The 24,381-nt window shown below is 36.3% G+C and overlaps 4 protein-coding genes and 1 non-coding gene across 5 annotated transcripts in view; all 5 read right to left on the bottom strand.

The window, feature by feature from the left end:
- The window catches only part of LOC126015454 (NADH dehydrogenase [ubiquinone] 1 alpha subcomplex subunit 6), a 566,806-nt gene that overhangs the window by 389,926 nt on the left and 152,499 nt on the right, over positions 1-24,381 (bottom strand). The gene's annotated exons all lie outside the window — the stretch shown is intronic.
- Positions 7,536-8,465, bottom strand: LOC126015471 (olfactory receptor 8D1-like). The gene has a single exon (XM_049777998.1). It carries the CDS (start codon positions 8,451-8,453, stop codon positions 7,536-7,538), a length of 918 nt encoding a protein of 305 aa, XP_049633955.1. The 5' UTR covers positions 8,454-8,465.
- Positions 12,609-15,647, bottom strand: LOC126015779 (olfactory receptor 151-like). Its single transcript, XM_049778365.1, is given in 3 exon segments — positions 12,609-13,454; positions 13,456-13,657; positions 15,592-15,647. Coding segments are annotated over 3 exon segments (1,104 nt in total).
- On the bottom strand, positions 18,627-19,568 carry LOC126015463 (olfactory receptor 8D2-like). Its single transcript, XM_049777990.1, has one exon. The coding sequence runs from the start codon at positions 19,560-19,562 to the stop codon at positions 18,627-18,629; it is 936 nt and encodes a 311-aa protein (XP_049633947.1). The 5' UTR covers positions 19,563-19,568.
- On the bottom strand, positions 23,891-24,054 carry LOC126017056 (U1 spliceosomal RNA). The gene has a single exon (XR_007498732.1). It is a non-coding gene; the product is annotated as a U1 spliceosomal RNA (small nuclear RNA).

Genomic DNA, 24,381 nt, shown 5'->3' with positions numbered 1-24,381 from the left:
TAATCACAATCATATTTGTAATCAAGATGTTTAAATAAAGATATAAAAAAAGGACTAGAAATTGGGCTCCCATAGAATCCAGCTATATTACTCCTAGGGATAAACCCTAGGAACACAAAAATACAATTCAAAAATGCCTTCCTCACACCAATATTCATTGCAGTGCTATTTACAATAGCCAGATTATGGAAACAACCAAGATGCCCTTTAACAGAGGAATGACTAAAGAAACTGTGGTATATATAATGGAATATTATGCAGCCGTAGGAGAGATGAAGTCATGAAATTTTCCTATACATGGAAGTACATAGAATCTATTATGCTGAGTGAAATAAGTCAGAGGGAGTAACATAAGCATAGAATAGTCTCACTTATCTAAGGATTTTAAGAAAAATTAAAGTCATTATTGTAGTAATGCCCAGAGATAATAGAGATGAGTGCCAGAAGTACTGGCTCACAATATGAAACTCACCACAAAGAGTGGGAGTGCAGTTAGGGAAATAACTACACACACACACACACACACACACACACACACACACACGACTAGTGCATTGAACAAATTGAATTCCTTAAGAATAAGAAGTCTCAACTTTCGGGGGCCGGAGTGATGGCGCAAGTGGCAGGGTATTTACCTTGCACTCACTACTGCGGTTCGATCCCCTGGCATTCCATATGGTCCCCCAAGCCAGGAGCAATTTCTGAGCACATAGTCAGGAGTAATCCCTGAGCATCACCGGGTGTTGCCCAAAAGGGAGAGAAAAAGAAAGAGAAGGGAAGAAAAAGAAAGAAAGAAAGAAAGAAAGAAAGAAAGAAAGAAAGAAAGAAAGAAAGAAAGAAAGAAAGAAAGAAAGAAAGAAAGAAAGAAAGAAAGAAAGAAAGAAAGAAAGAAAGAAAGAAAGAAAGAAAGAAAGAAAGAAAGAAAGAAAGAAAGAAAGAAAGAAAGAAAGAAAGAGAGAGAAAGAGAGAAAGAAAGAGAGAAAGAAAGAGAGAAAGAAAGAGAAAGAAAGAGAAAGAAAGAGAGAGAAAGGAAGGATATGAAAGAAAGAAAGAGAGAGAAAGGAAGGATATGAAAGAAAGAAAGAAAATAAGAAAGAAGAGAGAAAGATGAAAGCAAGAAGATAGAAAGATAAAAAGAAGAAAAAATAAATCATTTCAGCTTTCAAGACACTTAAAAGATTAATGATTCATTGCCAAAAATAACTCCAGATTAGCTATTTTGAATAATTGACATTTTATTAGACATAGTCAGAATGTACACAATATTCTCATAATTATTTAGGAATAAATAAATTGTAAGGAATATCTTTAAAGAGAGTCTTCACCAAAGAAGGTATGCAGATAGCTATTAGACCCAGGTGGAAAACGGTTCTGAAGAATTTTAATTATAAGGAAAAATTAAACCACTATTCACACAAGTGTAGACTTAGAATACTGGTGGTGTGTTTGTGATGTACTATCTGACAACCAAAGTCGCATAGAGTTGTATTCCCAAGATGTAACTTGTGTTAAAGTTTATCTAAATTTTTAAGAGTGAAAAAGAGTAATCATGAAACATCCAGAAATTAATTCAATTCTCTAATATTTAATCAGGTAAATACATGAACTGAAACAAACACATAAAACCCCAAAATATTTGTCTATAAACACTCATACTACATTCTACATAGCCCCATACTAAAAACAATACAATATCCATCAAAGAGTAAATAAACTTATTATGGCTTATGAGAATACTACCTCTAAATGAAATGAATGACTTACTGATGCACATGACATGTATAGAAATAAAAATAATTATACTGAAAAATACATTCAAAGAAGCACGTTATGTATCCTATAATTTGCAGACACCTATGGAAGTGAAAGCAATATACAGTGACAAGAAGCATTGTGGATTGGGGGTAGAAATATTGCAATAAAAAGAGGAAACATTTAAAGATTTGTGGAATAACTCACTCTGCTGCCTATATTAAATATTTTCTGATTATGAGTGAATGGAAGGGTGAAAAAGCAGGCAGGGGGATAATACAGGTAAATAGATTTGCATCTTTGGTAAAAGTGTACATTTCGTATGTTTACAATAGTCTAAATATTTCTCTTTCACATGGACTTTTGTCTAACTCTTTAAGGTTGTCTTAATGAAAGATTCGAACATATTTGTCTAGTTTCCAGAAGACATGATAATGTTTGGTTCTGATATTCCCAGTTGGCGGCATTGCTGCTGCTCTTGATGCTTCTGTGCCACACCCAGTAGAACTTTGTCCAAGGAGTACTTATTTGACTTCATCAGGAGATGTGGGATGGAGTCAGAACATGACCTCTTGCATGCAAAATATGTGCTCAGACACAAAACGTTAATTTAATCTGAGTTTCAGAAGTATCAATCCATTTGCTCAGTTCAATACATGATATGAAAGCAGTGACTACCACATAGGTTTGTCTACTGAATTACATGATAATTTCACTTCTTTTTCTTCATAATGAAGGCGTGTGGATCTATATTCCCCAAAATATATGAAACTCAGGAAGCTATTCATCTCTGTACACTGAAATGATTCCCTGTGGTCTGGGTGATTATTTATATGTCCAAATAACCCAGAACTACACTGAAAGATCAAAGAAAAGCAACTCTTAGGATGAATATTAAATCCACTCTATGTCCACAGATTAGAAAAAGACCAACTTGATAAAAAGCAGAGAATTGTGATCACAGAGTGAAGCAGAGCAGCTCTGCTTATCCCCTAATCAATGTATATCAGCACAACACATAGTAAAACTGACACTACTAAGGACACTATGGAAAGCATCACAGAATACCACCATGCTTAGAGAATGAAGATGATGGATCTGAAGGCCCAACAAGTACCAGCCAACTACCTTGATTCTCTGAGAAAGACATTAGAGAGGAATTTGGAGGATGTTCAAGGAACTCAAAGAATCCATGAAATGAACTGAACAAACCACAAATACAAACCAAGACGATATAAAATTAGAAATAAGAAAACTCCAAGCCAAAGGATCAGGACTAAAAACCTTGGTGGCCAAAATAAAAACCTCACTGGAAAAAACTCACAAATAGAGAAATACTGCTGGAGACAGAATCAGTGAGCTGGAAGATGAGATGCATAACAATTCCATACAACAGAAGAGACTGGAAAAGAGCCTTAAAACAAATGATCAAACAATGAAAAAAAAAATACTCGAAGAATGTGAATGGATAAAAATAGATGTCTGTGATAAACTCAATGAAACAATAAGAATTATTGGAGTCTGAGAGGCCCAGAAAGAAATTTTTTATAAAAATTAACAGTCAAGGACATCATCACAGAAACTCCCAGAGCTAAAATGTGCATGCAACCAAACACCATGGGCCCAAAGAATATTGGCTAAAAGATATCCAAAGTAAAACATGCAAGGCACATCCTAGTCACAATGACAAATTCCCACAGAGAGGAAAGGAATACTGAAGGCAACAAGATGAAAAGGAAAATTATATATAAAGGAGCCTTCTTTTTTCTCTTTTTTTTCTTTCAGGGGTTACTCATGTCTATGTGCTCAGAAATAACTCCTGGCTTGGGGGATCATATGGAATGCTGGAATTTGAACCACCTTCCATCCTGGATCAGCTGTGTGCAAGGTAAACACCCTACCACTGTGCTATCACTCCAGCCCCTAAAGAACCATTCTTAAAGTTTACAGCATATTTGTTAAAAGCAACCCTCAGAACCTGAAGGCAGTAGTGAGATATAGTAATAAAACTCAATGAAATGAATGCTTCACCAAGAATATTTAACTCAACAAGACTTACATTCAGGTTTGAAAGAAAGATATACAGCTTTATAGAAAGACAATAGCTGAGGAACTTTACAGACTCAAAAGAATTGAAATGTCAGTAGACCTATGAGGCAAGGCAGACCCAACAAACACACCAAACTCTTACCAAAAATGACACTAAATCCCATAACAATCATCTCTCTCAATATCAATGGATTAAAGTCACTAGTTAAGACATACATAGTGGCAAAATGCATCAAAATATTGAATTCAATGTTTTGCTGTCTCCAAGAAACACATTTGAATAGTGAGAACAAACATAGATTCAAAGTCAAAGGTTGAAGAACAATCATTCAAGCAAATAACTCCATTAAAAAGGCTGGAGTGTTCATACTTTTATCAGATGACAAAGACTTTAGACTAAAAAGTGTTATAAGGGAAAGATATGGAAACTGCCTGATAAGCAAGGGATATGTGCACCAGTGCCAGAGACCAAACCCTAATATGGAATTCAGTAGGACAAACTAGTCTGGTGTGGCTGGAGTACGTAACCTAAGGCATTGGCTAGCCCCAGAGCCCAAAGAAATACCACAGTTTCCTATCAGGCATACATTCCAGAAAGCTTGTGACATCCTTGAAACTTCACTAACCTTGAGGTGTTCCTGTGCTCCTTATGTAAAGATGGCATGTAAAGATTACCTGTAAGATGACTTCTGTAATGCAGGCTGTTCCATCATGCTTTCTCTCCACCCCCTGTACAATCATGCTTAAAAAGAGCCTGTACTGATGAATAAACTGAGACCTTAATAAGGCACTTTACTAGGTCTTCATCTCTTCTTTTTCCCCATTCTCTTTTCAGGCTGGGACCCCTCTACACCCGCGAATAACCTGTCCTGCAGGCCAGGACACACCAGGAAGAAATCACACTCATAAACATATATGCGCCCAATAAGAGACCTGCAAACTATGTAAAACAATTGCTGACAGATCTAAAGAAAGACATAAATAGCAACACAATAATAGTAACATGACATTACCCTGTCATGTTATGATAGGTCAAAATAAAGCAAGAAAAGCCTCTTCAACAAGTGGTATTGGGACAACTAGTCAGCCACATGCAAACAAACAAACAAATAAAAAATAGAAAATACCTCAGACCTCTAACATCATGCACAAAGGTCAAATCAAAATGGATTAAAGACCCTAATATCATACCTGAAAGTATAAGGTATATAGAAGAAAACATAGGCAAAACACTCCATGAGATTGCAATGAAAGATACCTTCAAGGAGGAAATACCATTGTCCAAACCAGTGGAAGCAGAGATAAACACATGAGAATACATTAAATTGAGAAGCCTCTGCATATCAAAGGAAACAGTGACTAGGATTCAAAGGCCATCAATGGAATGGGAGGAATTTATTCAGTCCAAACCTATCTGATAAAGGTGTACTATCCAAGATAACTAACAGAACTTAGCAAGAAAAAACCACCTAACTTCATCAAAAATGAGGAGAAAAAATGAACAGACATTTCCCCAAAGAAGAAATGCAGATTGCCAAAAGGCACATGAAAAATGCCCCCACATCACTAATTATTAGAGATATGCAAATCAAAACAACAATTAGGTATCATCTCATGCCACTGAGACTCACACTCATCACAAAGAATAACAACCAATGTTGGTGGGGATGTGAGGAGAAAGAAACTTTCATTCACTTATGATGGAAATGCCCTCTATCCCAACCTTTCTGGAAACAATGTGAATATTCTTCAAAAATCTGAAAATTGAGCTCCCATATAATTCATAAATATTATTCTTATGGATATACCCTAGGAACACAAAAACACAATACATAAATGCCCTCTGCACACCTATATTTATCTCAGAACTATTTACAATAACCAGAGTCTGGAAACAACCCTGGTGTCCAACAACAGATGAGTGGCTAAAAAAACTAGTATATTTATACAATGGAATTATATGCACCTATTGTTTTTTTTGTTTGTTTGTTTTTGTTTTGGGGTCACACCCGGCAGCACTCAGGGGTTATTCTTGGCTCTACACTCAGAGATCGCCCCTGGCAGGCTCGGGGGACCATATGGGATTCGAACCACAGTCCTTCTGCTTGGAAGGCAAATGACTTACCTCCAGGCTATCTCTCCGGCCCCTCTATCCAACTATTAAGCAAAAAACTAGGTCTTAAAATTTGCCTATACGTGGATGGACATGGAGACTATTATGCTGAGTGAACTGAGAAAAAGGTTGAGGGATTGACATAGAATAGTCTCACTCATCTGTGGGATATCAAAAAAAAAATAAGAAACACTATGGCAATAATATACAGAGACAATAGATCTGAATGGTATGAGGACCAGATCATGACATGAAGCTTGCCACAAAGAGTGATGAGTACAGCTAGAACACTAATGACATTGACAGCTACCATGACAATGATAGTGAGTAAGAAAGGTAGAATGCTCGTCTAAGAGACAGACAGGGGATTGACTTTGGAGATGAAAATGGAGGAACATTGGTGGTAGGAGGACCGCACTGTTGAAGGGTGGTGTACATTCTATAACTAAAACCCCAGTATGAAAGAAAATTTAAATGATGATGAAATAAATTTTTAAAAATATAATTGTTATGGAAATACCAATCTGTTCTAATTTCTTGTGGACAGCAAGTAAGGATAGCACACTGACCACAATAGTAGGTCTTTAGCTTTGTGACTCTCATTTGAAAAAGAAAAGGAAAAGAAAAATGGTAACACTGGAACCAGAATAAAATAAAGATAAACTAAGGAGATACTCTCATTGTCTTTTCTGCCAATTGAGAAAGTAAATATGTGCCAGAATGCCTGGGACAAAATAAAGATATCTAAGGCTTAGGAAAAAGATTTTTTCATTCTGGGAATACAGGATGCAATAACTGGCATTACATTGTCCTCATTAACACTTGCAGATATACTCCCCTCAGAATGAATGTCAGATAAATAATAGAGAGAAAAGAATTGCTGTCAAAGTCAGAGATGAGGCTAGAAAGTTGAAGTTGATCACAATTATAGCCAGGGTGCCTATAGAAAGAGTTTCTGGGAAAACCAGGTGTAATCGAACATTAGTGAAAATAACCAGAGGAGAAGTCCCTAGGGCAGTCCATAGATATATGTTCACATCCTCCAGAACTTGATGTTTCAAAGTAAAAACGATTACAAAGCTAAACCCTGGAAAGACAGAGCTCTCTGCTACCTCAAGCATAGCTGGAGTAAAGCTTCATTTCAGATATGTTTCAATAGCTGAACTTCTTTTAGCTATATGATCATCTATGATATTTCATACTCTTTGAGGAAGGCTCTTATAGAAAGATAATATGCAGAGAAATAGGAAGACCAGAAAAAGCACCATCAAATCCACTTCATAATTAAGAATGAACATAGTTCTATCTATGTCTTCTTCAGAGGAAAAGGAATATGGACCATGAAAATTTGCCTTGGGAGACATTTTCAAATAAACCCAATTAAACATTATCAATGAACATAGAAGCACAATATGATGTCAATGCTTGCTCTTGAAAAATATGAGTGTGTTCAAGCTATATAAATGACTAAGATATATATGTATATATGTGCTATAGGGAATAAATAGGGTGTGTAAGTCTTTGAAATATATTCAGTTGTATGTATTAGTAAAGAAGAGAATAATCATAATATACCACAACCTTAATAGTTCTAAGCTGTAGCCAGGTAAAACTGGGGTCTTTACCTTTTCCCTATGATTTTCCTTAAGACACTTTTTACATCTTTATTTCTCAAACTGTAGATCAAGGGATTTAGCATAGGGACCACTGTTGTATAGAACACAGATGCCACCTTTTCCTGGGCCATATTGCTGGAGGAGGGCTTAAAATACATAAATATGATAGAACCATAAAAAACCCCAACTGCCATCAAGTGAGAGCCACAAGTACTAAAAGCTTTGGATCTTCCCTCAGCTGAAGACATTCGAAGAATATTCACAATAATAAAAGCATAAGAGATAATGATGGTTGAAGTTGATGTCAACACATTGAATCCACCTACATAGATCACCAGAAGTTCATTGATATATGTGCTGGAGCAGGAGAGCTTTAGAAGAGGAACTATGTCACAGAAGTAATGGTGGACCACATTTTCCCCACAAAAGGAAACTTTCATCATGGCAACTGTATGGGCTAATGCACCCAGTATTCCCATAGTATAGACTCCAATGACCAACACTTTACATACCTTTGAGGACATGGTGACACTATACAACAGAGGATTACAGATAGCCACATATCTATCATAGGCCATCGCCGTCAGCATGAAACACTCTCCAATAGCAAAAACACAAAAGAAAAAGAGCTGAGCCATACACCCAGGATAAGAAATAACATTCTTCTCCCATATGAAGTTTCCCAGGAGTTTGGGGGTAACCACTGAGGAATAAAAAAGATCTAAGAATGACAAATTACCAAGGAAAAAGTACATGGGAGACTGGAGCTGGGAACTTGAAGTAATCAGGAGGATCATGCCCAGGTTTCCCACCACTGTGACACTGTAGATGCCAAAAAACAGGAAGAAGAGAGGCAGCTGGAGTTCTGGCTGGTGTGTTAATCCTTCAAGGACAAACTCAGTCACGGTGGAGTAATTGTACATGGTTATTTCCTTCCAAAGTAACGGGATCTGTGACTAGGAAAAAGATAAACCATAGAAATTAAGAAAATATATTTATATGACTAATATTTAATTCAATGAGAGAAATGAAAAGTAATTGGTCTTATAATTGAAACATGTTTTATACTACCCAATTTAAAATAAAGCACTTATGCAAGAACTCAATTATGTTTATAATTGTATTTTCACATTAGCAGTGGATCTATTTATACTTAACTAAAGGTACACAAAGGGATAAAAACAGAAATTAATACAAAATTTCCAATATTCTCCTGAAATATTTAATAAGGCATGGAGTTTCCATGCCTTCAAAGATGACTTTGGTATTGGAACTAGAACACACTTAGAAATTATAACTGTCTGAATGATATTGTTCAATGTTGGCATGTTGATATTATATCATTAAAGATTTATCAAAATAAGAAAATAATTTGGTGGACTCATAGAACCTTTGTGTGCCTAGGTTCCCATTCAGGAAGAATATATGTTGCATACATGTATATTCTCCAGATAATTCACTTATTATAAATGAATTATAATTATTATAATTATATATTATAATTATAATTATTATAAGGAAGATACCAATCAAGGTCATTACTAATCCTAATTTAGGTCTATTTTACTGGGAGTTCTGGGATACCAGTGAGCGAGTACTTGTGTATATATCTTTCTTTTCAGAAGGAATAAGAAAAAATAGGAACTTTACCCTCTACTCCCTGCTCTGCACACAGACACAAAACTGAAATATTAGTTCTTCCCTCTCAATGTCATCTATGATGTTTAGTGTGTTCTGCATTATAGGTTAACATCACATTAAATTCTTGGAAAAAAGGCTCAAAGAAAGGACAAAATCAAAGGGCAGTGACTGGAAATGAATAATAAATAAAGCCTCATTCTCACCATCTGCAAAGTTGTGTGTCTGCACCAGTTGTGTCATTAAGTCACTGTGTCTCCTCAGCAAAAGCACTTCCCCTTTGCTTTTCTAAAAAGAATGTAGCTGACTGGATGAGATCTAAGCTCTGCTGGAACTCAAAGATTTAGCGACACTGAGTGAGTTAGTTAGTTGGTCCCTTCCAACCCTGTCTCCTGAGCCTCCCTTTCTAAGCAAGGGAATCCGTAGACTTGTTGTTCTTCTCAGGACTCTGTTCTCCAAGGAGATGAGTGATTCCAGAATTCCCCTAGCTCTTCATGATTCAAAGTTTAATCTCAGAGGGAAATTTTTTCCAAGAAGATGAAGAACAATTATACCTGTATCCAAACAATAACATACTCAGAATAATGAAATTCCCAATCATTCCCCTTGAAAAAAAGTCAACTTTGGACAGAGTTTGATAATGAGCCTCATCTGGAAAAGCTCTAAGATGATCACAAATAACCAGAATTTTGGTGAGGCTGTGCTTAAGCACTGCAATATATAGTGCTCAGAAATCGCTCCTGGCAGGCATGGGCCACGGGGGACCATATGGAATGCCAGGATTTGAACCAATGACCTTCTGCATGAAAGGCAAATGCCTTACCTCTCTATGCTATCTCTCTGGTCCCGGTTTTCAGTTCTTTTTAACAACCTTGACTAAGCATCCTAACAAGAGCATTCTACCATGCTAAATAAGAGATACTATCCTATTCTCTGTCAATTTTTGATTCTTGTAATTCAGTGATTCAATAAATTACAAAGTGAAATAATTAAAAATAAAGTAAAGTTATAAAAAATGAAATTTTTCTCTCTTAAACTGCATAATGGAATGTGTAATGACATCATCACCTCATTTTAGTCTGAGAATCTAAATGAATAACTGCACTAAGGTGCAAGTGATTCTGCTGTTTATTCAACATATGAATTGAAAGCATACACCAACAAAAAAGACTTGTACAAAGATGATCAGACTATCTTTATTTATATAGACCTTAAACTAGAGGCAATACAAAGTCCACCAGAAGGTAAAGTAACACATATGTGGACATACAACCTCAATAATGAGAATCCCTTGTGGTTTTTTTTTTAACTTTACTGATTGATTGGTTGATTGGTTTATGGGCCACACCCAGCGGTGCTGGGGGTTACTCCTGGCTCTGCTCTCTGAAATCATCCCTGGCAGGCAGGGAGACCATATGGGATGCCGGAAATCAAACCAGGTCCCTTCCGGGTAGGCCGCATGCAAAGCAAATGCTCTACCTCTGTGCTATCTCTCTGAATCCCTTGTTAAGACACACAACAATATGCCTCAAAGCCACATAATTGCACTGGGTAAAATAAACCCATACAAAGTAGTACATACTGTAAAATTTAACTCATTGAAATTCATGCCAATGGAAGTACAGTAACAGAAAACATGGAAATATGGTGAGCAAAGTCATTTTAATGGAATGAAGAAATATTTAAGGATTAAATCTTGATGTCAACATAATGATGATTTCCTAAATGTGTAGACAGAGGATGAGTGGATGAATAGAAGAATAATAGGTAGAGAGCTAAGCCATGATAATCAAAGTGTACATTAAAATCTGGTAAATTTTGGGGGGGGCCTATCCAATAATACTCAGAGCTTACTCTCAGCTGTGCTATACTAGGGGATCATGCTTGATAAGCTAAGAGGACTATCTGGTGTCAGGGGCTATACAGGAGGCAAGCACCCTATCCACTGTACTATCATTCTGAACCCCATAAATTTGGTATGTTTTAATGGACTAAATATTCCCCTTTATACAAGTTTTTCTAGGTTAACAGCATCCAAAAGCAAATCTGAGTTTAACAAATCTGCTTGGATTACCAAGAAAAAAACAAGATGCTTATTTATTATCAAAGTATATAATCCCTGTAGAAATAGCTAAAGCAGGAAGAGAATTACTGAAGCACATATCCATCACTCAAGCATATCATTGCAAAATGTGAATGCATGCTACATCACAGATCTATGTATCTTGGATAATATGCTAGAGTTTTACTTTTCTTTTTTCAGAAAAGCGATGTGAGGAACCACATTCTCAGAAAAGTACAGCTATTTTTATAAAGACATTTACATGTAATGTGCAATGACCCTTCTTGATCAGCTTAGTGAGTTGATATAATAAGAAAGTTTTTCACAACACTGAAACTATCTGATATTAAGAAATTCAATTCTTATTATGAATATAAAATTCACTCTATGTCATCAGGTTAGCAAAATGCAAAATCAGTTAGCAAAACTTTGGAAAAGAATGAAAAAGAGACAAATTAAGGAGAAACTCACCATCGTTCCTGTCCAATAAGAAAATATCAGTAAACAGAGATATGGCTCCAAAGGCTAGACTATGGTTTTTACCCCAGGAACCATAGTTCAATTATCTTTCCCTAGTTCCTAAGGTGTTTCTTCCTGTATGCCCCCACCAACACCAAATAAAGTGTCATATAACTGATAGATCAAAAACAATTGGTGTTCAAGTCAGAATTGTGAGTCTATCACAACGTCTGTTGGGGTGCCTGCCTTTGTGGAAATAAAGGATTTATTTATTTATTTATTATTTATTCATCTACAATGAAACAGTGACCAGAGGAAATCTGCCTTTGTGGAAATAAAGGATTTATTTATTTATTTATTCATCTACAATGAAACAGTGACCAGAGGAAATCTGGTTAGGGACATGGTCAAGCTCTCTGCCTCTCAGTATTGAGATGCTGCTAATGAAAATCTAGCAAGGAAGCTGAATCTCTGAAAAGGTTCTCTGCTGCCTCTAGTGTTGAGGAGAGGCAACTTTGCGATTGCTTTGTGACTGACCTTATGTTAGGCATTTCTCTGTTTATGATTTCTTTACATACGTCGGGGAAGTTTAAGTTCTGTAAGAAATATACTTTTAGGAAAAAGAATATGCACATAAAATGAAATATTTGTGATCAATCATCAAATTATAATTTGTTGATTAATTTGGTCTGTCTCTGTGGTCAAGGGTTCCAATTATTTTATCTATGTCTTGCTCAAACAGAAAAGATTAAGAACTATAAAAATATAAGTCAGAATAATTTTGCAAACTAAGTTTGTTAAAATTTATTAATAACAGGTTGAAACAGGACATTATGGAAAATATGTGTATATTTGCATATACTAGAGAAGTTATTAACATATGGCATAAATACTATAAAATGTGCATAAAATGTAACTTTTAGAAACAGAAAAAATTTAATGGTATGTAAGATAATGGATAAAAGTGACTAATCATGCAGCTCTCAGGACATTCAATATTTCCGACTCCATCCATGTGGTTTCTTATCTTTTCCCCCATGACATTCTTCAACACATTCTTGACATCCTTATTATAGATCAAAGGATTCAATATGGGAATCATGGTGGTATAGAACACAGAGGCCACATTCTCCTGGGCCATGCTACTGGTACTGTCTGAGGGCTTAAAGTACATAAAAATAAGAGAACCATAAAAGACTTCAATTGCTGTCAAATGAGAGCCACAGGTACCAAAAGATTTGGACCTACCCTCAGCAGAACAGATTCGAAGAATGCTAACAATAATAAAAGCATAAAAGATGAAGATGGTTGAAGTTGTTGTCAATAAATTGAACCCACCTACAAGAATAACAAGAAGCACATTGACATGTGTGCTGGAGCAAGAGAGCTTCAGAAGAGGATATATGTCACAGAAGTAATGCTGGATGACATTGTCCCCACAAAAGGAAACCCTTGTCATAGCAACTGTATGGGCTAATGCGCCGAAAGTAGATATGGTATAGACTCCAATCACCAATGCATTGCATACTTTGGGGGACATGGTGACATTGTACAACAGAGGATTGCAAATTGCTACATATCTGTCATTGGCCATTGCAGAGAGCATAAAACATTCACCAATAGCAAAACCGCAAAAGAAAAAAAGCTGGGTCATACACCCAGGGTAAGAAATAACATTTTTCTCCCACACAAAGTTTCCCAGGAGTTTGGAGGTAACCACTGAGGAATAAAAGAGATCTAAGAATGACAAATTACCAAGAAAAAAAGTATATGGGAGACTGGAGCTTGGAGTTGAAAGCAATCAGGAGGATCATGCCCAGATTTCCCAACATTGTGACCCCGTAGATGCCTAGAAACAGGAAAAGAGGCAGCTGGAGTTCTGAATGGTGTGTTAATCCTTCAAGGACAAACTCAGTCAGAGTGGAGTAACTGCACATGGCCTTTTCCTTCTGGGAACGGGACGTGTAACTAGAAAAAAAGAAATCATAGACATTTTAGAAATTATGCTCATAAGACTGAAATAACTTTTTAATATTGTGAGAGAAGTGAAAAGCAACTGATCATACTGTTGGAACATTTGAAATTTTCTATTTTTATTATAGGTATACAGCTATCTAAAAACTCAATTGTTTTTATAATATTTTCATCAGTTGTGAATCTATTTACATTTAAAGATATATAAAATATAAATAAAAAACAATACAGTGTTTTCAATATTCTCCTAGAATATCTGATAAGCAAGAGCTGGAATTTCCATGTACTCAGAGATTCTATCATGTCTGTATCCAGAATACACTTGGCAATTATAGGTTATCTGGAGTAAAATGGTATAGCCCTGAACCTTGGTTATAACATTAAGGCTCTGGTCTGTTCTAAGAAAGTACTTCTGACATTTCCTAGCATCATTGTGCACATGAAATACAATTGAGTAAACATGTGGACCACATAGAAATGGCCAAGGAGCCCATATCCAAAGGATAGAATAACTTGATAGGGAAGCCCATCCTGATCACTTCATCTTAGACTTTATCCAAGTTTGGGATTCAAAAAAGTGAGTATTCTTCTGTCTCATATTTCTGGAAAGAGCTCTGACTATACGTTGACTTCATTTCATTTCATCATAGACATAAACAACAAGAGGACTTTCCTTCTGATCCACCCTCTGTATACCCACAGGCAAACGAAAATTCATTTCCTTTGATTTGGTGGAAGTAAGTGAAGAAAGTTAATATTATCCAGGTCAATCAGAGTGTTATGTTAGATCGTTCTCTCAAAGGAAACTTCATGTTACATGATTTCAGAAAAAGAGGTTCAGAATGTGTGTACTTACTTTGAGAGTATCAATAATTTATGCTTTCTTTCTTACAATGTGAATTAATCTCACACAAACAGCCAAATAGCAGGAATTACTCATGAACTCCTTTGATGCTCTGGTTTAGCATCATAACAAATTCTTTTTTTTTTTTATATTTTTTTTGGTTTTTGGGCCACACCCGTTTGATGCTCAGGGGTTACTCCTGGCTATGCGCTCAGAAATCACCCCTGGCTTGGGGGGACCATATGGGACACCGGGGGATCGAACCGCGGTCCATCCACTTGCAAGGCAGACACCTAACCTGTAGCGCCACCTTCCCGGCCCCATAACAAATTCTTAACATCTTTGAAATATTATAAATCAAAGGGAAGTAATTAGAAATGAAGAAATAAAGCCCCATTCTCACCATCTCCAAAGTTGTGTTTCTGGTCCAACTGTATCACTAATTCACAGTGTCTATTCAACAAAGATCTTCCCTTCTGCTTTCCTAAGAAGGACAGAGCTGTTGAATGATGTCTAAAATCTATTAGAACTCTAAGATTTAGTGACACCAGATGAACAGGCATCAGATCTCCTTCCATTTTTATATCATTAGCCTCCTCTCTCTAAGAGAAGGAATCCATGGACTTGTTATTCAAAGGACTTTGACCTCCAAGGAGATGAGTGATGCCAGAATTCTTCTAGAACTCCATGATCCAAAGAAAATTGTGAGGGGAAAGTCTCCCAAAAATTAAAAACAATTATGTCTGCACCCATTCAGAATAATGGAATTCCCAATGTAGATGATTTCTCCTTGGAAGGAGCCAACTTTGGACAGTATATAGTAATAATTCCCAATTGGAATGGCTGCAAGATGATCACACAAGCAGCATTTTGGTGAGGCTGTTCTCAAGCACTGAAATACATATTCCCAGCCCTTTTCTCTGTGTCCCCAAATCATAACACAGTGAGAACTGCTCTTAATGTTTAGCTCTTTCACCACCACTACAGTCAATTAAGATGTGTTCCAGAATACTGACTAAAAATCTTAATGAAAGCACTAAAGATCCACTCTTCTATTTATTCTTACTGAATTTGATGCACTTACATCAGGAATTTATCTGTAGATCTTATATGAACCTTTGTGGTTCCATTGTACTTCATAATTGAGAATTAAATGCTTTCCTGCTAATACTATGAACAAGAATAATTGGTAAGAAGTGTGTTAATACATGGTAAAGCACTTGCTTTGCATATAGCCAATTTTAATTCAATTCTTGACACCCCATATGGTCCCCCAACCCTACCAGGAGTAAGCTGTGAGCACAGTTAATGTGGTAAAAATAAATAAACATCCTTCTGGATCTTAATGCTAAAATCAGGGTTGTGAGATGTAATTTTAATATATAAAAAGTCAACTCTTTAAAATTTAAGACTTGAATAACTAGAATTTGAAGTTCAATACATGTTACTACATTAACACCAATAAATAAAATGTCTTACTATAAATCTATCAGATGTGTACATGATCCATATACATTAAACCATAAAATCTATTGAAAGGGGTCTAAGAAAATAGAGAGGTATTCCATAAAGATGGGGAACCAATAATGTTCATTCCATTCTTTTATATACACATATAGGTAATAGTATATATATATATATATATATATATGATATCAGTGTATTAGAAATCTTGGAAATTTTTTGTAGATATTTACAAATGGTAAAAAGTTCTGTGGAAAGGTAAAAAAGCATGCAAACACCTACTTGCTGAAATAGAACAAAGTCAAAATGAAGGAACTACTTAAAGACTGTTAAAGGTTTGGCTTTTAAGACAGTACTTCTGATACCAAATAATAGATGCCCCACCAGAGTAGAACAGAGGGATAAATGAACCCACAAATTGTTAGCTGATAATTGTAAAGGAGAAAAAAAATTCATTCTAAGAAAAGTGGTATTTTCAATGAACCTTCCTAGAATTCTGTAAATCCATGTAAGGAAAATGAATCTTAATGAAGACCACATCTTTCACAAAAAATATTTCATCAGTGCATGTGGAGGGAAATGTAAAACAGAAGATGTGCAAATAGATAGCATAAGCTATCTATCTATCAACTTGAATTTGATGGTTTTGATATAATGCCAAATTCATAAAATAAAAAGAGAGCAAATTCATTAGATTTCATCAAAAGGAACAATTCTAGGTCCATAGAGATCTTAAGAGAGCTAAAGTTTTTCCTAAATGTGTGAATCCATTGGAGCTTGTATTAGACTGATGACACTCATCACATGTTTTAAAAGTCTCTCTCTCTCCCTCTCTCTCTCTTTTCCTAGCAGATAGTCAGCTCAAATGGCTGCTCTGTATCTCTCATTTTGGTCAATCCCATCAATATATCAGCTTTTAGAATCAGTTAACTTTTATAATGGATACTGGTTTCAAATATTTTTACATAAAACAAAACATTGAATTAAGAGATATAAAAGCCACTCCACACTGATTACATAGACATGTGCCCACACAATAAAAAAAATAATTAGTGAGGGGCCATGTGTTGAAATAAACAAATCTACAGATATATTAGTATGTAATTTCGTTTAAAAACCTATCAGAACCAAGCCTTTCTAACCATATTCTTACATAATTTTGACATGTTTGAAGTAGAATAACTCAATTTAAGTGGAAAAAATTGATACACTTTAGGTGATGGTTTCCAATATGATACAGAAGCTGGCATTTGTGTATCCCATAATTAGTTGTCTGCTAAGCATACAAAATGCTTTCTTTCTAGGAAAAAAAAAAGAGATGATCTTGGGTCTGTCCACATCTTTTTTATTGTCTTAGTTATCTTTGTTTGTTTGTTTTGGAATACTTAAAACAAAGAATCAAAACTCCCGAACTAAAATATATATATAAAACCAAATAAAACTCTGGCCTGTAATGTAAGAAAAGATTTTTCCGTTTAGTTAAGTTTTTATTTTTTGGTTTTGTATTTGTTGAAGTAATATTGGTTTAAATAAGTGTATTTATTTGTTTAATGAGCACAGTGAAATCCAGCCAGTACTTTACACTAATCTCTTCCTGTCCACTCATCCCTCAAAATCCAAAAATAAGGACAATTCATAACCCATTTCTCTTTTTCCCCAGCACCTAATTATTAGCCTTTGCTTAGACTTTCAGATAAGTGTGCTTCAGGAGGCAGCTCATAGGGTATTTTACTATTCATTCCATCACCCAGTGCTCTGAAGCCTTGCTTTTCATTGCTGTTTTTCTCCTATAAGAACCACTTCTTATAACTATGCAGAAAAAAAAAGTGGTTGCTTTGTGGATAAGCATCCACCATCTTCCAAATTGCCAGCTAGCAATATATAACATTCCCAACCTCTCTCTGTGTCTGTTATTTGGTTGGCTCTCAAGTGGCAAGAGAATCAAATCTTTCACAGTTAAGATTAGAAAACATAGGAAACCTCATGATCTTTGAAAATAGATATACAAATTAATAACATTCAACTGAAAGTAGTTTTAATTAACTGCAAATGGTGGGGAAGAGTATTGATAATAAAATTAAAATGCAGCTTATACGGATAAAATACATCACTTCCGGGGTAATGATACAGTTTATTTAAAGAAAAACGCAATTCCCTTCAGTTAACTAACCATATACTCTTCCCCTTTTCATTATGACAGAAGTATGGAATCTTATTAAGCAGTCTTGCTACTCCAGTCCCTAGAGATTTTTCTGAACCATGGTTCTATCATCCATCACACTAACTGTTCCCTCAACTGCAAATATGATGAAAATTTCAGTGCTCCCATGCATCAACAAAAGTTGCCAAATCCCATTATTTGATTCTCAGTTGCCTCACGAACAATACTCTACAGATAGCTCTACAGAAGAGTTGAGAGATGCAGGGGGTAAGGAACTGGCACAGGGAGCCAATGAGAGTGTGTTTCTGTTCTTTCAGAGCACTGTGCTTTCTCAGCAAAGGGAAATGATGGATCTTGGTGAACTGGGAGTAGTCGCTAACTGAGATTATAAAAGTAATGAAAAGAAATTCTGGGCTTTCTCTGGGGAAGGGAAGCACGTAGACACAAAAATGAAGCCTTGGCTCATTTTTCTTGCTCCCTAGTGACTTCCTCTATCAGGATGATGATCTTCCCAAAAGTGTCTTCCGCAGGGCATTCTTCACATCCTTGTTTCTCAGGCTGTAGATCAAGGGGTTCAGCATGGGGATCACTGTTGTGTAAAACACTGAGGATACCTTCTCCTGTTCCATTGTATTGCTAGAAGGGGGCTTAAAATACATGAATGTTATAGACCCAAAAAAGATCCCCACAGCCAGGAGATGGGAGCTGCAAGTGCTGAAGGCTTTGGAGCGACCCTCAGTAGAGCGAATTCGGAGGATGCTTGAGACAATGAAGACATATGAGATGAGCACAGCCAGCGTAGGTGCTAAGGTATTGACTCCCCCAATAATAAACAGTAGGATCTCATTGATGTGGGTGCTGGAACAAGAGAGAGTTAACAAGGGGAGAATGTCACAAAAATAATGGCGGACTATGTGAGATCCACAGAAGGACAACATAGACATACGGGTAGTATGAACTGTGGCCCCAAAAAACCCCAGTGAATATACCACCACCATCATTATGTAGCAGACCTTATGGGACATGACGATGTTGTAGAGCAAGGGGCTACAGATAGCTACATAGCGGTCATAAGCCATGGCTGTCAAAAGGTAACCTTCTGCTATTACAAAAATGAGGAAGAAATAAAGTTGAGTCATGCACTCCAGAAAGGAAATGGAGTTTTCCTCTGACACAAAGTTCACCAGCATCTTTGGGGTGATGACAGTAGAGTAGCAGAGATCAATGAACGACAGATGGCTGAGAAAGAAATACATCGGAGAATGAAGTTGAGAGCTGACTGCAATTAGGAGAATCATGCCCAGGTTCCCAACCACAGAGACCACATATATCAGGAGGAACAGGAGAAAGAGTGGCAGCTGAAGCTCTGGGCACTGTGTCAGTCCTTCCAGGATAAAGTCAGTCACTGAGGAAGAGTTTGCAGTAACCATATCTAATAAGATATTGTCTGTAGAAAGAAAAATGAAATTGTGTGTGGACGTTATTTTTGATTCTGTGCTAGACAGAATCACATACCTTGCCTTGGGTTGGTTCCATCCCTAATAGAATCCACCATGATATGATCTGACCCTCTCAAGGACCCTTAATGTTTAGTGGTAAAAATTGCAATGATGATGATGACAGCAACAACCACCACCCAGGGCTTTAGTTTCACCCATTGCTTTCAAATGCTTTTCTGTAAGTTAGATCTATTTGATTCTGATCTAAGTCCAAAAAATCCTTACTTTGAAGGATAGCACCAACTTAAAGGATATAGATTTTCATTACACTGTGCACTCTCTTTTCCTTGGTAGAAACCATCAGAACCTGAAGATTTTGTCTCAATATTTTAATCTCTCATAATATAAAAAACATTCCTGTTTCTGATGAGTGTGGTGTTCGAACTATGTACATGAGAAACCACAGTACTGTAAACCACAGCATCTTAAATGATCAGTCAGTATATTTTTTAAATTTCAGTTTTATTTCCAACCCATATACATGAGTCCGCTCCACTAGTGTTCTCTGAAAAACTGGGATTGGAAATTTAAAAGACCTCTCTAAAGAGATCATGAGGGGAAAATATGACAAATTGTGCCAACCACTTCCAAGGTTCATTTTCCTACTTGATCCACTGGATCTCTGGATAGAAAACTTCAATAAGATAAAGAATTTTTTCACCATACTTTTAGTTGACATATATGGCATAAAAGGCTATCTTAGACCATACAATAGGACTCTTCTTTTCAAAATACAGCCAAGTTTCTGTATACAATTTTCTCTCAAGTCCAATACCTGAGATTTACTTCATAAATCAGTGCTTCCTCCCTGATTCATACTTGCTACAGGAGTAGAGGCCAAACTTGCTGATCTTTTCTCTCGGTGTTATTATATATGAACTGGGTAGATTACCTAATGGATTAAATTTGGTCAATTCCCATGCTAGATATTTTATTGAATCATGTTTAGCAACAACAAAATTTCCTTTGCTTCATGGTACTAAAGAGAGAACATATAAACTTCTACATCATGGTCAGAATTAAAATGTCATTTTCCAAAGTGAGCAAAATAATCATGGAAATTTCATGTAGCAGTTGAGACAATTTTTTTTCTTTTTTCAGACTTTCAATTGTTTTTTCTTTTCTGCCATCTAGTTTGCCTACTCCTTCTATAACAGGTTAAGAGTCACCTATTTGTTTGTTAATTGGGCAGCTGAGTGATTTAAAGTGCAATGACTTTCAAAATGACAGCAAAAGAGCATTGAATTTCTGAAATCAGAAAATCATTTTCTTTTTTTCTTAAAAAAAAAAACAACACAACTATAATCATGGTTGATATGATATCACTTTAATCCAAACATTAATGATCATGAGACTAGATTGTTCCAGATAAGTGCTCTGAACTTTTTCTATGATCCTCTGAAACCACAGTGACATGTGATGTTTCATGATTCATATAAAGCTTCCACTTCATTAGAATCAATGGGAAGAATTGGGCATTTAGGGTTGAGAACCACTTAATAATTCCAACTCCCTTTATATTCCCAAATAATGCTGAACTCAAGACAGCTGAAAAGGGTTTTCCAGAGGTTGTAACCAGAATAGATCCCTCCATCCATTAGGTTTTGCTTTGATAAGCCCAAATAAGGTGAAGAAAGCAGACAATATGCATAAATATTTCCCTTATCTGGAGACATTTGTTTCATGACTTAACATCTTCAAGATTACCAAAAACTCAAGTAAGGAAAAAAAATATCTTCATCAATATAAGTGCCACCATATCCCTTTTTAAAGCTTGCTCTATTTTCTTTTGGCTTTTGGGCCAAACATGCTGGTGTTTAGGGATTACTCCTGGCTCTGTGCTCAGGTATCACACCATTTGGGATGCCAGAGATTGAATCTGCTTTGGTCGCATGCAAGCCTACCTGCTGTGATATCACTCTGACTCCACTGAAACACTTTTCATCCCACTATGGTCCTCTCTTACTGGCATGCTATATTTTTCCCTGGAAGTAATTTTAACAATCCTGGGAGGGATATATGATAAAGCTGTTTAAGTTGATGATAGTGAGAAGAACAATTTATCAATGAAAAGAAACCTCCAGAAACTTATTTTTAAAGGGAAAAAAGAAACTCAAACTATATATCTGTCCAAAAATTTCCCTCTCTCCAAAACAAGACTCCACAAATGATTCCAAAAATGTTTCCCAAAAAAATGACTCTAAAAATGTCAACATATGACTACCACATGCATACACAAAAAACTCATGCATATGAGAATGCCCTAGACTGAAATTATAGTACAAACATGTAAGGTGCTTGCCTTGCTCAATATTGACAAAGATAGTATCCCAGGCACTCCATAAGATCCTCTCGGTCCACCAGAAGAAATCCCTGAGCAGAGAGCTAGGAGTAAGTCCTGGGCATTAACAGGGGTGACTTCCTCCAGAAAAAGAATGATCACCTTGACACATTCAAAGATTTTTTTAATATATTTACTATAAAAAGGCAGGGGAATCTGAAATGCAATATTTGATATTCCTACCAAAATAACTGAATTAACAAAGCACTTTCAAGTTAAGCAACAAGAATACATGAGAAATTTCACTGACAATGGAATATAAATCAACAAAACTGAATTAAGGGTGTACTATATTTGCAAAAAAAAAAAAACCAAGTTTCACTGTGTACAGATAATAAGATTATCTGCCTTCCAATTATTCTCTTTCAAAGTTAATGATATTTATGTTTCAAAACTTTAATGCCCCCCCCCCCCCAGTGTACAGAAAAAAAAGGAGCTTCCTTTGCTGGGAAGCAGAAATGGTTCTTTAGAAAAAGTAGCTGGTGTTCTTATATCCCCTATTCAGAACAGCAGGAATATGGCTCCACTCACCAGGTATTCATCAAGCTACACACGAAGCATCCAGGGTCCATGTATATATTTATGTATATATGCATCTCTGCCTTATTCCTTTGATTTAACATAGATGTATCAATGCATATGGCAATCCTTCTAGTATTCTACTACATTTAGACCTAGGACTATTCAGACAGTGTGATAGAACAAGTCACTAAAGTCTTTAAAATCGTTTCTTGTCTCTGAAAGGAATGGTCATAAAATTTAAAAATACGTACTGAGCTCTGGAACCTGTAAGCCACTATGCAGCCATCAGCTACTAGAGTTTTATTATTCCATATACTTATAAAATACTAGCTTATTTTACTTTGTATTATGCCAAAGCACAGCAAAGGGCAGGCACCTGTGTCCCATAAGGCATTAAGGGGGAAATGGGTAAGTTTTTCAGTCTAGTGTGTGTTTTCCAAGATCTCCACAAAAAGACCAGTTTTCAGCAAGAAAAAATTAAACATGAAGTTTTCATTCAAAAAAGCAAAGATATTGGGGCCGGAGAGATAGCATGGAGATAAGGCGTTTGCCTTTCATGCAGAAGGTCATCGGTTCTAATCCCGGCGTCCCATATGGTCCCCCGTGCCTGCCGGGAGCAATTTCTGAGCATGGAGCCAGGAGTGGCCCCTGAGCACTGCCGGGTGTGACCCAAAAACCACAAAAAAAAAAAAAGCAAAGATACCAGGAAATTCCTGTAGTCCCAATAGTAACTTCAGTAGAACTGTCCAGTATCAGATGAAAGTTCAACTACCATTGTTCATATTTAAGTAAAAACATCTTGTCGACTGTGTCAACCTTTTATACTTATTTGGAAGGAGCTACTGTGCACACTGCCAAAACAAACCCCAGGAGTAGCACCAAGAGGCCCTTTAATAAGTACATATAAAGAACATTTTCCCAACAATGCTCAAATGTTAACAGTGAGAGTTAAATTTTCTATTCAAGAGCCAGAGCAATAGTATAGTGGGTAGGAGACTTACCATGTATGTAGCTGACCTGGGTTCAATTCCGATGTCCCATGTGATCCCCCGAGAACCACTAGCAGCATAGAACCAGAAATGACCTCTGAACAATACTGAACACCAAAAAATAAATAAAATAAAATAAAATTTCACACCAATTTAAACTGGGCATTCTATAGGGCATTTGCCAATTGTGCTCTTTGATGAGGAATCATGTGACTTAGAAAAGTGATCTGCTTAGGAAGAGAAGTTCCAGGTAAGCCAATGTCTCCGATTTCAGAGGGAGACAGCATCAGCCATTGACCAAATGAAAGTGCGGAGGGTCCTGGACACTTTGGTGTAATAACTTTGTTCATTCGTACCATAAACTTTAACACTGTTATAACCCTATTAACTATAGTTTTTTTTTTTTCCAGGGGAGAGCGTGAACGCAGTCCCCCACTACCACAAATTATGTAGTCGAGTTTCCCACATTTGGGGAAATCGCAGGGCTCAGCACATCCGGAGTGCAATGGATAAGCCTCGCCCTGGGGAAACCACCTTCGTGATCATGGTATCTCCCCTGCCAGGTAAGTATTTATGTTTTTAATAAGAATACAATAAAATATTGAAATCCATGGAACTTATTCGGTTTATTGGCGGTTTTGATGGGAAACACTGAAGCTGAAATATAGATCATGAGAGAGGAAATTAAGGGCATTTTATTCAACAGACAGACAGACAAAAAGTAAGTAAATAAGTACATGTAAAATGTAGGTTCTTTCCATTTGTATTATTTTCCAGCCATTGGCAGACATTGTGTCTTTAAGAACATTTTTAAAATTAGTTAATACTGTCTTTAAAGAGAAACTAATGTGAAAACGGAGTACTTTAATGCCAATAGCTCAGGGTCCAGACTATTTTC

This window comes from Suncus etruscus, chromosome 8, assembly GCF_024139225.1.
Source record: "Suncus etruscus isolate mSunEtr1 chromosome 8, mSunEtr1.pri.cur, whole genome shotgun sequence".
Lineage (NCBI taxonomy): Eukaryota > Metazoa > Chordata > Mammalia > Eulipotyphla > Soricidae > Suncus > Suncus etruscus.
Note: the sequence above shows the minus strand (reverse complement) of the source record. Positions and strands in the feature narration are given on the sequence as shown.

Coding starts and splice junctions, on each gene's coding strand:
- LOC126015463 (XM_049777990.1), bottom strand. CDS start 19,562: ATGGTTACTGCAAACTCTTCCTCAGTGACTGACTTTATCCTGGAAGGA.
- LOC126015471 (XM_049777998.1), bottom strand. CDS start 8,453: ATGTACAATTACTCCACCGTGACTGAGTTTGTCCTTGAAGGATTAACA.